Raw genomic sequence first — 15,069 nt, forward strand, 5'->3', positions numbered from 1 at the left:
CACTAACATTAGACACTCGTGACAATCTTTATAGGTCTGCATTTATCAAAAAAGAGTTAGGATGTGACTGGATCATTGGTTCACTCAGTGATAACAGTGCAATTGGCAGAATGGCCCATAACAGTGTCTTTCTGTGTTAAAACTCTGAGAGCAAAACAGATTGACACATTGTTCAAAAGGAGCCAAGCTAATAGAAAGTTATTAACACAGCTGTAGAATAAAAGGTTAGTGAAACCTTTTACAATGGGTGTCTCACTCAAAAGGTTTGGCACAGTTTCAGCTCTGCAGTGCTTCTATTTCTGCCAGATCTTATCAGTGTTCTTACAACAGTCTCCGCGAATGTTTCAGCATTGATTTGTGTCGTGTGCCTATGGTCTATATGTGGGAGGCATCAACTGTCTATCCAGTGGTTGTGTGCAATGTCATTGAATTCCTACAGCATGGAAGTAGGCCATTCAGCCCATCGAGTCCATGTTGGCCCTCTGAAGAGCATCGCACCCAGACCCACCCTATTACCTTGCATTTCCCATCGCAAATCCACCTAACGTGAACATCTTTACACTGTGGGAGGAAACCCACGCAGACATGAGGAGCATGTGTAAACTCCACGTTGTGTGAGAGTGGAATTGAACCCAGGATCATGGCATTGTGAGGCAGCAGTGCTGACCACTGAGCCACCATGCTATACGATGGATGGTTCTGTGCACCGTGTATACAGTAGGCTATGTGTGAGCTGTGTGTGTATGTGTGTGTCAGCAAGCGATGCCCATAACTTTGTTGCGTGTACTGTGTGAATTTCCCCAGTTTCGAGCCATCTTCTTTAACCACTGCATCCATCACAGCGTGTGGACACACTCAGTGCCATAAACAAGGGATGTTTGACCCAGAGACAGTGACAGAATGGCAATATTGTTACCATTCAGGGCTTCCAAGGGTAACTTGGAGGGGAACTTACAGCTGATGGTGTTCCCATGCATTGGCTCACCTGGACCTCTCAGTGATTGAGGTCCTGGTTTGGGACCATGATTAGCAAGTTGCTGAAGGCCATCTTGTACGGAGTGGACACTGTTCCTGCTGGACAAAGGTGGTGATTCTGGAGCTGGGCAGATTCACACTAATGACCGTCACATTCCTGATTGGTGCTTTGTGGACAGATTTTGGGGATTCAGGAGGTGTTGCTCTTTTGCGAACACACAACCTCTGACCTGCTCTGTACCCATCGTATTCACGTGGCCGACCCAGTTAATTTTCCCTTCTCAATTCAAGGTTCCGAGCATGGCCTTGTCACAGGCTTGTCAGTGAGTGTGCCTGTGTGTGTGTCTGTGTGTGTATTAGTGTGTGTGAGTATGTCAGTGAGTGTGCCTGTGTGTGTGTCTGTGTGTGTATTAGTGTGTGTGAGTATGTCAGTGAGTGTGCCTGTGTGTGTGTCTATGTGTGCCTGTGTGTGTATTAGTGTGTGTACGTCAGTGAGTGTGCCTCTGTGTGTGTATTAGTGTGTGTGAGTATGTCAGTGAGTGTGCCTCTGTGTGTGTCTGTGTGTATTAGTGTGTGTTTCTGTGTGTGTATTAGTGTGTGTGAGTATGTCAGTGAGTGTGCCTCTGTGTGTGTGTGTCAGTGAGTGTATTAATGTGTGTGAGTATGTCAGTGAGTGTGCCTCTGTGTGTTTCTGTGTGTGTGTCAGTGAGTGTATTAGTGTGTGTGTCTGTGTGTGTATTGGTCTGTGTGAGTACGTCAGTGAGTGTGCCTCTGTGTGTGTGTGTGTCAGTGAGTGTATTAGTATGTGTGAGTATGTCAGTGAGTGTGCCTCTGTGTGTGTCAGTGAGTGTATTAGTGTGTGTGTCTGTGTGTGTATTAATGTGTGTGAGTATGTCAGTGAGTGTGCCTGTGTGTGTGTGTGTGTGTCAGTGAGTGTATTAGTGTGTGTCAGTGAGTGTATTAGTGTGTGTGAGTATGTCAGTGAGTGTGCCTCTGTGTGTGTCTGTGTGTGTGTCAGTGAGTGTATTAGTGTGTGTCTGTGTGTGTATTAGTGTGTGTGAGTATGTCAGTGAGTGTGCCTGTGTGTATGTCAGTGAGTGTATTAGTGTGTGTGTCAGTGAGTGTATTAGTGTGTGTGTCTGTGTGTGTATTGGTGTGTGTGAGTATGTCAGTGAGTGTGCCTCTGTGTGTGTCTGTGTGTGTGTCAGTGAGTGTGCTAGTGTGTGGGTCTGTGTATATTAGTGTGTGTGAGTATGTCAGTGAGTGTGCCTCTGTGTGTGTGTGTCAGTGAGTGTATTAGTGTGTGTGTCTGTGTGTGTATTAGTGAGTGTGAGTATGTCAATGAGTGTGCCTCTGTGTGTGTCTGTGTGTGTGTCAGTGAGTGTATTAGTGTGTGTCAGTGAGTGTATTAGTGTGTGTGAGTATGTCAGTGAGTGTGCCTGTGTGTGTGTCTGTGTGCGTGTCAGTGAGTGTATTAGTGTGTGTCTGTGTGTGTATTAGTGTGTGTGAGTATGTCAGTGAGTGAGCCTCTTTGTGTGTCTGTGTGTGTGTCACTGAGTGTATTAGTGTGTGTCAGTGAGTGTATTAGTGTGTGTGTATTGGTGTGTGTGAGTATGTCAGTGAGTGTGCCTGTGTGTGTGTCTGTGTGTGTGTCAGTGAGTGTACTAGTGTGTGTGTCTGTGTGTGTATTGGTGTGTGTGAGTATGTCAGTGAGTGTGCCTGTGTGTGTGTCTGTGTGTGTGTCAGTGAGTGTATTAGTGTGTGTCTGTGTGTGTATTAGTGTGTGTGAGTATGTCAGTGAGTGAGCCTCTTTGTGTGTCTGTGTGTGTGTCACTGAGTGTATTAGTGTGTGTCTGTGTGTATTAGTGTGTGTGAGTATGTCAGTGAGTGTGCCTGTGTGTGTGTCTGTGTGTGTGTCAGTGAGTGTATTAGTGTGTGTGACTGTGTGTGTATTAGTGTGTGTGAGTATGTCAGTGAGTGTGCCTGTGTGTGTCTGTGTGTGTGTCAGTGAGTGTATTAGTGTGTGTGTCTGTGTGTGTATTAGTGTGTGTGAGTATGTCAGTGAGTGTGCCTGTGTGTGTGTCAGTGAGTGTATTAGTGTGTGTGACTGTGTGTGTATTAGTGTGTGTGAGTATGTCAGTGAGTGTGCCTGTGTGTGTCTGTGTGTGTCAGTGAGTGTATTAGTGTGTGTGACTGTGTGTGTATTAGTGTGTGTGAGTATGTCTGTGAGTGTGCCTCTGTGTGTGTGTGTGTGTGTATTAGTGTGTGTGAGTATGTCAGTGAGTGTGCCTCTGTGTGTCTTTGTGTATGTGTGTGTGTACAGTCCGTGCTGTGTTCCTGTGGGTCGCTGCTGCCTGTGGCACGTGTCTGGGCGTGAATCTGTAAAAACCCAGCAGGAACCACACTCACAAAGGGAGAGAGAGGGAGAGGGGAAGAGCTGGGGACGCTGTGGCTATTACTGCCGACCACCGAGGGACAGGGGAAGAGACGGAGGAGAAGATGAGAAGCACACGCCGAGAGCCGCGGGATGTCCCGTTGCAATGTGCAGCTTGGAAATGACAAGTTGGGGGAATCCTGGGCAGCCCCAAGCAGCAGTGTAGAGGGCTCTGTGATCAAACAGCCCCCGGGAGGCTGGGACAGCTCTCTCTGTCTCTGTCTCTGTCTCTGCTCCTTGCCCAGTGGACAGGGGGTTTGGGAGAGAGAGCTGTGTGTGTGTGTACTGGATAGAGCTGGAGGCTGGATACAGGCTGTATTCCAGGAGCGGACCCAGAGACTGAAAGCGAAGTGAGAGAGCCAGCTACCTGCACGATGCTGCTCCCCACCATCTCCCTCCTCCTGAGGCTTCTCGGTAAGTCCCAACTCAACTGGTTTAAAAAAACCCCGTCCCTTCTCAGTTCCTTCTCCCAGAATACCAATCGCTTGCCGATTCTATATTTCGAGTTATTTAAAAGAAAGTCAGTCGATCTAAAATTCAGCCCAAGTTCCTTCACAATCTGCTATCTCTTTTGAAATTAGGATTTTAAAATAAATTTTCTCTGAATCAGTTGCTGATGTTATTAGAAACAAAAATAAAACACAGGCAGATAAGATAAGGAAGTATTGTAACGTGCCTTTGAGACTGTCACTGAGGACCAGTGGTCATCTGAAAGCTCCATGTACAAAGGCACTGCAAATTCATTCTGATTTCAGAACGATTCTCATCTTATCAGAGTTTTTAGTTCAACTTTATAATTGAGTTTTTGAGAAATTAACAAAAAGAATTGGAGTAAAAAATATGCTGTATTTATTAAAACATTGCTGTCTACACAATATTCCGTATACCATCCCATCTGTCCAACAATATCATCCCAGTACTGTCTATACCATGGCCATCTGCCTAATGCTGTGTATACTATCTCCCCAGTACTGTCTATACCATGCCCATCTGCCTAATGCAGTGTACACTATCTCCCCAGTACTGTCTATACTATGCCCATCTGCCTAATGCAGTGTACACTATCTCCCCAGTACTGTCTATACCATGGCCATCTGCCTAATGCTGTGTATACTATCTCCCCAGTACTGTCTATACCATGCCCATCTGCCTAATGCAGTGTACACTATCTCCCCAGTACTGTCTATACTATGCCCATCTGCCTAATGCAGTGTACACTATCTCCCCAGTACTGTCTATACCATGGCCACCTGTCTAATGCTGTGTACATTATCTCACCAGTACTGTCTATACCATGCCCATCTGCCTAATGCAGTGTACACTATCTCCCCAGTACTGTCTATACCATGGCCACCTGTCTAATGCAGTGTACACTATCTCCTCAGTACTGTCTATACCATGCCCATCTGCCTAATGCAGTGTACACTATCTCCCCAGTACTGTCTATACCATGGCCACCTGTCTAATGCTGTGTACATTATCTCACCAGTACTGTCTATACCATGCCCATCTGCCTAATGCTGTGTACACTATCTCCCCAATACTGTCTATACCATGGCCATCTGTCTAATGCTGTGTACACTATCTCACCAGTACTGTCTATACCATGCCCATCTGCCTAATGCAGTGTACACTATCTCCCCAGTACTGTCTATACCATGCCCATCTGCCTAACGCAGTGTACACTATCTCCCCAGTACTGTCTATACCATGCCCATCTGCCTAACGCAGTGTACACTATCTCCCCAGTACTGTCTATACCATGCCCATCTGCCTAATGCTGTGTACACTATCTCCCCAATACTGTCTATACCATGGCCATCTGCCTAATGCTGTGTACACTATCTCCTCAGTAATGTCTATACCATGACCATCTGTCCAACACTGCATATACTATCTTCCTAATACTGTCTGTACCGTCCCATCTCTCTAATCCTGTGTGCACCACCTTCTCAGTGCTATGTATACCATTACGAACTGTTCATTTGAAAAGCTCAGCAGGTCTGGCAGCATCTGTGGAGAGAAGTCAGAGTTAACATTTCAGGTTGAGTGACCCTTCTTCACCGCTGTTCTTTCGGTTTTTTACCATCTGTTCAATGCTGTCTGTCCCAATGCCATCTTCCTGGTGCTGCCTGTACGATCACTATCTTTGTCAAGCTGTGGGTAACCCCACCAGGCCAATGCCGCACAGCTGAATCTGTTGCACGGTGTCACTAGAGGTGTTGGGATGCAAAAAAAACCAAAGTTTCATAACTTACAGGACAATAAAAAGAATGATCGAATGAATATACATGATTGGCTGTTTGAAAAACCTAGCAGTGTTATAACCTTGTTTAAGCTCCTGCTAGCAATATGCAGGAATTAAGCTTCACCCATAGTCAGTTGTAAGGAAGTGTGTCTGTGCAGCTTTGTTCACAGATTCCCATCAGGCAGAGAAACAGGCAGAAAGTTTCATTGGGGTGAGCTCCATACTTCTCATGGCCAATGTGCAAAAACCAATGCAATAGAAAAATAACATACAAAAAATGGTTCCTTCATATATCTTGAGATTTCATTAGAAATGCTGGACAAGGTTTATAAATGAAGTGACACCGCTGTAACAAAATTACAATGTTAAAAATCCCACAACACCAGGTTATTTGGAAGCACTAGTTTTTGGAGCGCTGCTCCTTCACCTGACGAAACAGCAGCACTCTGAAAGCAAGTGTTTCCAAATAAATCTGTTGGACTATAACCTGGTGTCATGGGATTTTTAGCTTTGTCTACCCCAGCTGAACACCAGCTCCTCCAGATCATAACAAAATTGTAGCATTCTATAGCAAGATGTATTAATCCCCACTCCCCCCCCCCCCCCCCCCCCCCATATCCACGTTCACCAATCCTTTTACATCTCTTGCTGCTCGATGACACAGTATTCTTTATAAGGTTGTGCCATTTCTGTTGTCGCAGAGATGCAATGACTTTATGAAAAATCTGATTGCAGATGGGCAGCCATTTTTCTGCGTCCTGATATATGGCAGCAATTCTGCCTCAGAAAGGTTTTTTCAATGTATATGACATGAAATATTGGTGCGAGGTTTGTTGTTGGACTGTGAAGTGGTGACAAATCACAGATGTTTAGTACACTGGTGCTCTAATTCATCTGAATCATTCCATTATATTCTAGACTGTGCAGTAATTCACTCCCAAATCTCCATTATTCTGTAAAGAACCCAACGTTTTGCTTATTCATTTGTGGGATGTGGGTGTCGCTGACTGGGCCCAGCATTTATTGCTTGTCCCTAGTTGCTCCTTGAGAAGGTGGGGGTGAGCTGCCTTCTTGAACCACTGCAGTCCCACCCACTGTGGGTAGACCCACATTGCCCTGAGGGAGGGAATTCCAGGATTCTGACTCAGCGACAGTGAAGGAACGGCGATATATTTCCAGGTCAGGATAGGGAGTGGCTTGGAGGGGAACTTGAAGGTGGTGGTGTCCCCATGTATCTACAGCCCTGGTCCTTCTAGATGTAAGTGGTCATGGATTTGGAAGGTGCAGTCTGAGGATCTTTGGTGAATTTCTGCAGTGCTTCTTGTAGATGGTACACACTGCTGCTACTGAGCGTTGGTGTTGGCGGGAGTGGATGTTTGTGGATGTGGTGCCAATCAAGCAGCTGCTTTGTCCTGGATGGTGTCAAGCTTCTTGAGTGTTGTTGGGATTGCACCCATCCAGGCAAGTGGGGAGTATTCCAATGTCAACAGGAAGTGGTTAGGTTGTCTCTTATTGGTGATGGGCATTTCCTGACATTTGTATGGGGCAAATGTTACTTGCCAATTGTTAGCCCAAGCCTGGATATTGTCTAAATCTTGTGGCATTTGAATATGGACTGTTTCAATACTTGAGGAGTGGTGATTGGGGCTGAACATTGTGCAATCTTCGGTCAACATCCCTCACTTCTGACCTTATGATGGAGGAAGGTCATTAATGAAGCAGCTGAAGATGGTTGGGACTACGAAACTACCCTGAGGAACTCCTGCAAAGATGTCCTGGGGCCTGAGATGGATGACCTCCAACAACCACAACCATCTCCCTTTGGTATGACTCCAACCAGAATGTTTTTCTTTGATTCCCATTGGTTGTGAATCTTGGATGGCATCTTGATGCCACATGTGGTTGAATGCTGTCTTGCTGTCAACAGCAGTAGCTCTCTCCTCCTGATATCACCTTGTTTGACCATATTTAGATGACTGCTTTAATGAGATATGGAGCTCAGTAGCCCTGTCAGAGCACAACCTGGGAATAGGTAAAAACAATGACTGCAGATGCTGGAAACCAGATTTTGGATTAGTGGTGCTGGAAGAGCACAGCAGTTCAGGCAGCATCCGAGGAGCAGAAAAATCGACGTTTCGGGCAAAAGCCCTTCATCAGGTGCTCTTCCAGCACCACTAATCCACAACCTGGGAATAGATGAGTATCTTATTGCTGTGTAATTGTCACTTAATATTGTCCATCATTGCTAGAGGGATGGCGTTTAAAAAACAGGGAGGTTATGCTGCAGCTGTACAAGGTGCTGGTGAGGTCACACACCTGGAGGACTGTGTGCAGTTTTGGTCTCCTTACCGGAGAAAGGATGTACTGGCACGGGAGGGGATGCAGAGGAGGTTCACTGGATTGATTCTGGAATTGAGGGCATTGGCTTATGAGGCGAGATGAGTAGACTGGGTTTATGTTCATTGGAATTCAGAAGATTGAAAGGAGCTCTTACAGAAAGATATAAAACAATGAAGGGAATAAATAAGATAGAAGCAGGAGGTTGTTTCCACTGGCAGGTGGAACTAGAACTAGGGGGCACAGCTTCAAAATAAAAGGGGGGGCAGGTTTAAGCCTGAGCTGAGGAGGAACTTCTTCATCCAAAGGGCTGTGAATCTGTGAATTCCCCGCCCAGTGAAGCAGTTGAGGCGTCCTCACTGAATGTTTTTAAGGCAAAGATAGATTTTTGAACAGTAAAGGAATTAATGGTTATGGTGAGCAGGTTGGGAAGTGGAGCTGAGTCCATGAAAAGATCAGCCATGATCTTATTGAACGGGGGAGCAGGCTCGATGGGCCGGATGGCCTACTCACGGAGTCATAGAGATGTACAGCATGGAAATAGACTCTGTGGTCCAACTTGTCCATGCCAACCAGATATCCCAACCCAACCTAGTCCCATTTGCCAGCACTTGGCCCATATCCCTCTAAACTCTTCCTTTTTATCTATCTATCCAGATGCCATACTCCTGCTCCTAATCCTTTTGTTCTTATGCTCCTGTTACAGTCAATGATCCTTTTGCTGATGATTGAGAGTAGATTCTGAGTGTGGTAATTAGCTGCATTGGATTTGTCCTGCTTTTGTCAACAAGGCATACCTGGGAAATTCTCCACATCGTTGGGACAATGCTAGTGCTGTAGTTGTACTGGAATGACCTGGCTAGCATGGCCTGCTGTAGTGTTCCCTAGTACAGCTGCGCAGAGCAGGAGCATGACAGTTCCTTCTGTTTATACCTGAATGTGGTAGTGGAGGAGCTACAAGCAGTGTACGTCATTAATTTGCATATTTGAGGAGCATGATATGGTTTCCAGTAGGCACCTTTCCGATCATGGGGGGGGCATGAATAGGGTCAGTAATCAAGGTCTTTTCCCCAGGGAAGGGGAGTCCAAAACTAGGGGGCATAGGTTTAAGGTGAGAGAGGAAAGATTTCAAAGGGACCTAAGGGGCAACTTTTTCACTCAGAGGGTGTTGCATGTATGGAATGAGCTGCCAGAGGAAATGGTGGAGGCTGGTACAAATTACAGCATTTAAAAGGCATCTGGATGGGTAAATGAATAGGAAGGGTTTAGAGGGTTATGGGCCAGGTGCTGACAAATGGGATAGATTAATTTCGGACATCAGGTCAGCATGGATGAGTTGGACTGACGGATCTGTTTCCGTGCTGTACATCTCTATGACTCTAAGTCAATACAGCATACTGCAAATTTCAGACACTGACACTGAGCAACATTCTGGGTGGTCCACTGCCAATTTTATGCTAATGCAGAGCAGACATAGTGAATACTGTTTCTCAGACTGCAGAATGGTTAACAGTGGTGTTCCCAGGGGGTCGGTGCTGGGATCACATTTCTTCATATATCTAAATGTCTCGGCATACAGGATAAAACTTTCAAAATTTGCCAATCGTACCAAACGTGAAGGAATTGGAAACGGTGCAGATGATAACCGCTGACTGCAACAGGGCATGAATAGATTGGCAGAATGGGCAGGAAAGTAGCATATTGTTTATAATAAAAGTTATAGTAGAAGCTGATAATAGAGAGAAATGTGGGGTAATATTTTATGATAGAATAATTAGGGCGATACTTAATAGCGCAGTTCAAATTTAGTGTGCAAGGTTAGACAGACCTTGGGATTCATAACGATACAGTTTTGAAAATGGCAGGACATTTAAAATTTGATCAGAGACATTGTGTTTTATGCATTGATGTATCGAGTGAGAAAGCAGGGAAATTCTGATGAGCTTTTATAAGGCTCTGGTTAGGCCCCACGGATTGTGTACAGTTCTGCTCACCACGCATCAAGAAAATTGTGTGAGGGTCCCAGAGAAGGTGCAAAGGAGATTCCCCGGGATGGTTTCAGGGATGAGTAAAAAGTTCCGTGTGGAGGAGCCGAGGTCATTCTGTCCCGAGTGAAGGACGTTGAATGGAGATCTGTTGAGTTGTAGAACATTGAGACCCAGATATCGATGGGAGACAAAGGAAAGTTGCTCCTAACATTATATCAAGGGCAATAACTCTCACCTTACATTCGGAGTTCTTATCTTCTGTCTAATCTCTTTGGCCTAATGCTGTAATGACATTCACGGACCAAAGGCATTTAGTGCATGTGCCTTCCTTGCTCAGGAGTATCGGAGTTGGGGAAGTCATGTTGAGGTTGTACAGGACATTGGTGAGGCCTGTTCTGGAATACTTTGTCCAGTTCTGGTCTCCCTGTTATAGGAAGGATATGATTAAGCTGGAGAGGGTTCAGAAGAGATTTACCAGGATGTTGCCGGGTATGGAAGGTTTGAGTTATAAAGAAAGGCTGGACAGGCTGGGACTTTTTCTCTGCAGCACAGGAGGTTGGAAGGCGACCTTATAGAGGTTTGTAAAATCATAAGGGGTATCGATAGGCTTAATGGTAGGTGTCTTTTCCATAGGGTGGGGGATTTCAAGACTAGGGGAATATTTTTAAGGTGAGAGGAGAAAGATTTACAAAAGACATGCGGGGTCAATTTTTTACACTGAGGGTGGTTCGAGAGTGGAATTATCTTTCAGAAGAAGTGGTAGATGTCGGCAAAATTACAATGTTTAAAAGGCACTAAATAAAGGGTTGGAGGGATACGGGCCAGGAGCAGGCAGGTGGGACTGGTTTAGTTTGGGATTATGGTCAGCATGGATTGATTGGACCAAAGGGTCTGTTTCTGTGCTGAATGGCTCTATGACCAGTGGATGAAGGGTTTATGATTTAGGGCATATGGGAATGAGATAGGTGAGGAAGAACATTTTTACTGTCATGGTAACGAACTGGAGAGTGAGGAATGTGAGGAGGATTAATGGTGTCAAAAGGAAATTGAGTACACACTTGAGAGAAATAAACTTACCAAGTTAGTGATGTATGGTGGGGGAGTGGAAATGGCAGGATTTTAATTCAGACTTGTTGGATAAATGCCCCCTTCTGTACCATAATGACTCTATATAATGCCCAGTACGGAATCTAATCAATCAAATCCATAACATGCAGCATTAAATATATTCTTAAACATATAATTTGTACTCTGGTGGAAAACTGTGTGATCTTCTGGGACAAGTGATAAATCGACATTAAAAACCCAGGCCAGTTTGGAACACAATCTGGGAAATTAATCTCTCAACCCCTCAGGTAACTGAAGTGAGTCCAGGAGAGCAGATTAGCTCAGATTAACGTCATACAAAGCCATCTCTGCCACAGGTAGGAGTGTAGACCCTGCTCTTACTCTAAATACTGTCATTATAAACATACAAACATATGGACAAAAAACTGGAGTACACCATTGGGCCCCTCAGACCTGCTTCACTGTTCAGTAAGGTCATGGTCGATCTGGCAGCAGTCTCAAATCTACGTTCTTGCCTGCTGCTGGTAATCTTCCAGCCTCTTGATAACAAGAATCTATCCACTGCTGCCTTAAAAACACCTCTTCTTCCCCCACCTTCTCAGGAACAGAGTTCCAAAGATTCACAACCCTCTGAAAGAAAGGGTTTTGCCTCATCTCTGTTGTTGGAGTGAAAGTGCAGATTGGGGACAATGGGAACGTAACACCAGGGATAATTTGCTTCCAGGAGATGAAGTTGGAAGGGTAGGGGGTGGATTTTTCTTCATTTATTCATTCACAGGATGTGGGCATCACTGGCTGGTTTCTTGCCCATCCCTAATTGCCCCGGAGGACGTGCTTGTGAGCTGCCATCTCAAACTGCACCAGCCCTTGGGTTTTCGGAAGGTGCCCACAGTGCTGTTAGGAAGGGAGCTTTAACGCCGTGACAGTGCAAGAGTGGAAATACAATTCCACATCAGGATGGTGTGGGCCTGACTGGGGAACTTGCAGGTCGTGATGTTCCCATGTACCTTCTCCGTTTTAGGTGGTAGAGGTTGTGGGTTTGGAAAGTCCTATTAAAGTGCTTCAGTGAGTTTCTATATCCATGGAAGACATTATCGTCACTGTATGTCAGCGGTGAAAGAATGTGCAAGTTGTTAGCTGGTGGTTTATCCTGCATGATGTCAAGCTTCTTGAGTGATTTTGGAGCTGCACCCATCCGGGGAAGTAGAGACGCCTGACCTGTGGCTCATAGCTGATAATTTGGAGATGCCGGTGTTGAATTGGGGTGTACAAGGTTAAAAATCACACAACACCAGGTTATAGTCCAACAGGTTCATTTGGAAGCACTAGCTTTCGGAGCGCTGCTCCTTCATCAGATGATTGTGGAGCAGGATAATAATACACAGAATTTATAGCAAAAGTGTCATGCAACTGAAATGAAAAATTGAACAAACCTAGATGCTGTTAAGTCTTTCATCTTTTAGAATGGGTTGCAGGTTTTGGTTCATTAAAATGTAAATCCCAGAACTTCTTTTAAGTCACTTTCTCGAGATAACTTAAGGTTCTATAAAAAAAAAGTGACATCTCAATTGAGACAATGAGTTTGGCATCACAGCGTTAAAGGTGTGAGGTTAGCGTGTGATGGACAGACGATGGGGAGTTGGTTTCTCATTTCTGTCCTGTATGTTAAACCATGCAATGTGTATGGCTGGTCTAGTTCAGGTTCTGTACACAAGCATCTCTGGAAATGTGAGGAATGGGATGGTGATGGCATGGGAAGAGTGGGTAATATGATGGAATTAGTTAAGTGTGGCAAAATAGCAATTATTTAGGTACTTAAAAATTATTCTCTGTGCAGAAAATGAAAACTCACAAGGTTTGAATGAAAATGTTTTAGTAACGTTAATTGGTGAACTAAAAGAACACATTGTTATGATCTGAGCTGATGCCATTAGTGGATAAGTCAGATCCCAGACTGAAATAAAAGCAAAAAAGCTGCTGGAAATCTGAAATAAAAACAGAAAATGCAGGAGAAACTCAGCTGGTCCAGTAGCATCTGTAGAGAGAAAAACAGAGTTAGTATTTTGACACTTTAGAGTCATAGAGTTGTACAGTATGGAAACAGACCTTTCGGTCCAACTCATCCATACCAACCAGGTATCCTAAATTAATCTAGTCCCCTTTGCCAGCACTTGGCTCATATCCCTCTAAACCCTTCTAGATGCCTTTTAAATGTGGTTATTGTACCAACCTCCACCCACCTCCTCCAGCAGCTCATCCCATACACACACCACCCTTTGTGTGAAAAAGTTGCCCCTTAGGTTCCTTTGAAAGCTTTCCCCTCTCACCTTAAACCTATGCCCTCTAGTTTTGGACTCCCTCACCTGGGGAAAAAGACCTTGTCTATTTACCTTATCCATGACCCTCATGATTTCTATGGAACTGGGCAGAGTGAGTCTCTTAATAAAAGCAAATTACTGCGGATGCTGGAATCTGAAACCAAAAGAGAAAATGCTGGAAAATCTCAGCAGGTCTGGCAGCATCTGTAAGGAGAGAAAAGAGCTGACGTTTCGAGTCTAACTGACCCTTTGTCAAAGCTAAAAATGGGGAGAAATAGGGAGGTATTTATACCAGGCTGAGAGAAGGTGAGTCATGGCTCCAGAAGCAAATGTAGCAATAAAGAGGTGATAATGACAGTGCATAGAGAGCTAGAGAGATTAGGAGCTGTGAGTGACCAAGGCTGAAGCTAGTGCTATCTGACAAAATATGTGAGGGATGTGGGGGGAGGGGTGAAGCAGAGGCAAAATGGAAAACAGGGGAGAAGGGTAGCAAAGGGGGAAGAGGAGAGGAAAAAGGTGATGAGAGAGAGTGGGGAGCGAGAGAAAGAGAGTGAGTCTCTTCCTTAAATATTTAGTCAACAGAGTTTAGACGTTGTCAGCTTCCAATAACCCCCTTCAAGGTTTTACCCAAACACCTCTAAGAAAGGGGTTGGAAAGTGTGGCACTGGAAAAGCACAGAAGGTCAGGCAGCATCCGAGGAGCAGGAGAATCGGTGTTTCGGGCATAAGTCCTTCATCAAGAATGTGGAGGGGGAAGGGGGCTGAGAAATAAATAGGAGGTGGGGGGTGGGGTGAGGGGCAGGTAGTTGGGAAGGTGATGCCCACCTGCATCCGCCTACACCTTCCCAGTTACCTTCCCTATTTATTTCTCAGCCACACTTTTCGACTCTGGTCTCCAGCATCCGCAGTCCTCACTTTCTGTCGGCCCCACTAAGAATGGAAGAAGTTTACAGACGGAGGCCATTCACTCCAGCCCATCACCTTGTGCCAATCTCCTGCTATTTCTCCATATCCTTGCATATTACTTTGATCCAAATAATCACCCAGTGCTCTCTGCTCTGAAGCTTTCAGCTAAAAATCTTACACTGCGGTAAGCTGTTTCCTAACCTTTCTGAATGAACTGCTTTCTCTGGGATAAACACTTTCATGCATCCAAACTCAACCAGCGCTACAGAACTGAAACCAAACCCTCTCTAAATTATGGGTTTTTCCTCCAAAGTGAAAGGAAATCCTGATTCTTCTAATGGAAAGCAAATAAACGCTCTTCACAGTTTAATCTGTCTGCTTGTAAAATTCTCCCAAAGAAACAAATTTCCATTCTCACTCCAGGGACTGACTCTCACAGTGAGTTAAAAAATAAACACGTGGCTCCAGCAATACTATTAAGTGAATCATTAAACTCCCTCAGGAGGCTCTTCAGAGGGTCGGTGTGCACTCGATGGGCTGAATGGCCTGCTTCCCCACTGTAGGGATTCAATGATTCTGGCTCAGAGGTCCACTTACCGTTGCAACAAATACTACATTTCCTGGCTTGTTATCAAATGTGTGGGGGAGAAAGACAACCTGAGAAAATTTGATTTGTTTTCCCCTGTGCCTGTTATCTTTTAGTTTGGTTTGAGGCTGTGCCGAGCTGCCTTCTGAATTCTCACCAACTTGAAAGTCCCATCAAATGGGGATTATGAGGAGCGATTTAACCTTACAT

The 15,069-nt window shown here is 45.0% G+C and overlaps 1 protein-coding gene across 2 annotated transcripts in view; it reads left to right on the forward strand.

Moving 5' to 3' along the window:
• The first annotated feature begins 3,406 nt into the window (after positions 1-3,406).
• The window catches only part of LOC122556842 (GDNF family receptor alpha-4-like), a 36,072-nt gene continuing 24,409 nt past the window's right edge, over positions 3,407-15,069 (forward strand). For both annotated transcript variants that reach the window (XM_043704076.2, XM_043704077.2), the window contains exon 1: positions 3,407-3,823. In XM_043704076.2, the coding sequence (XP_043560011.1) occupies positions 3,784-3,823 (40 nt within the window). In that variant the 5' untranslated portion in view covers positions 3,407-3,783. The remainder of the gene's footprint in view (positions 3,824-15,069) is intronic.

The sequence above is a fragment of the Chiloscyllium plagiosum genome, unplaced genomic scaffold (genome assembly GCF_037043375.1).
Source record: "Chiloscyllium plagiosum isolate Xiang-an unplaced genomic scaffold, Cpla_swu_hap1 HiC_scaffold_16, whole genome shotgun sequence".
Taxonomy (NCBI): domain Eukaryota; kingdom Metazoa; phylum Chordata; class Chondrichthyes; order Orectolobiformes; family Hemiscylliidae; genus Chiloscyllium; species Chiloscyllium plagiosum.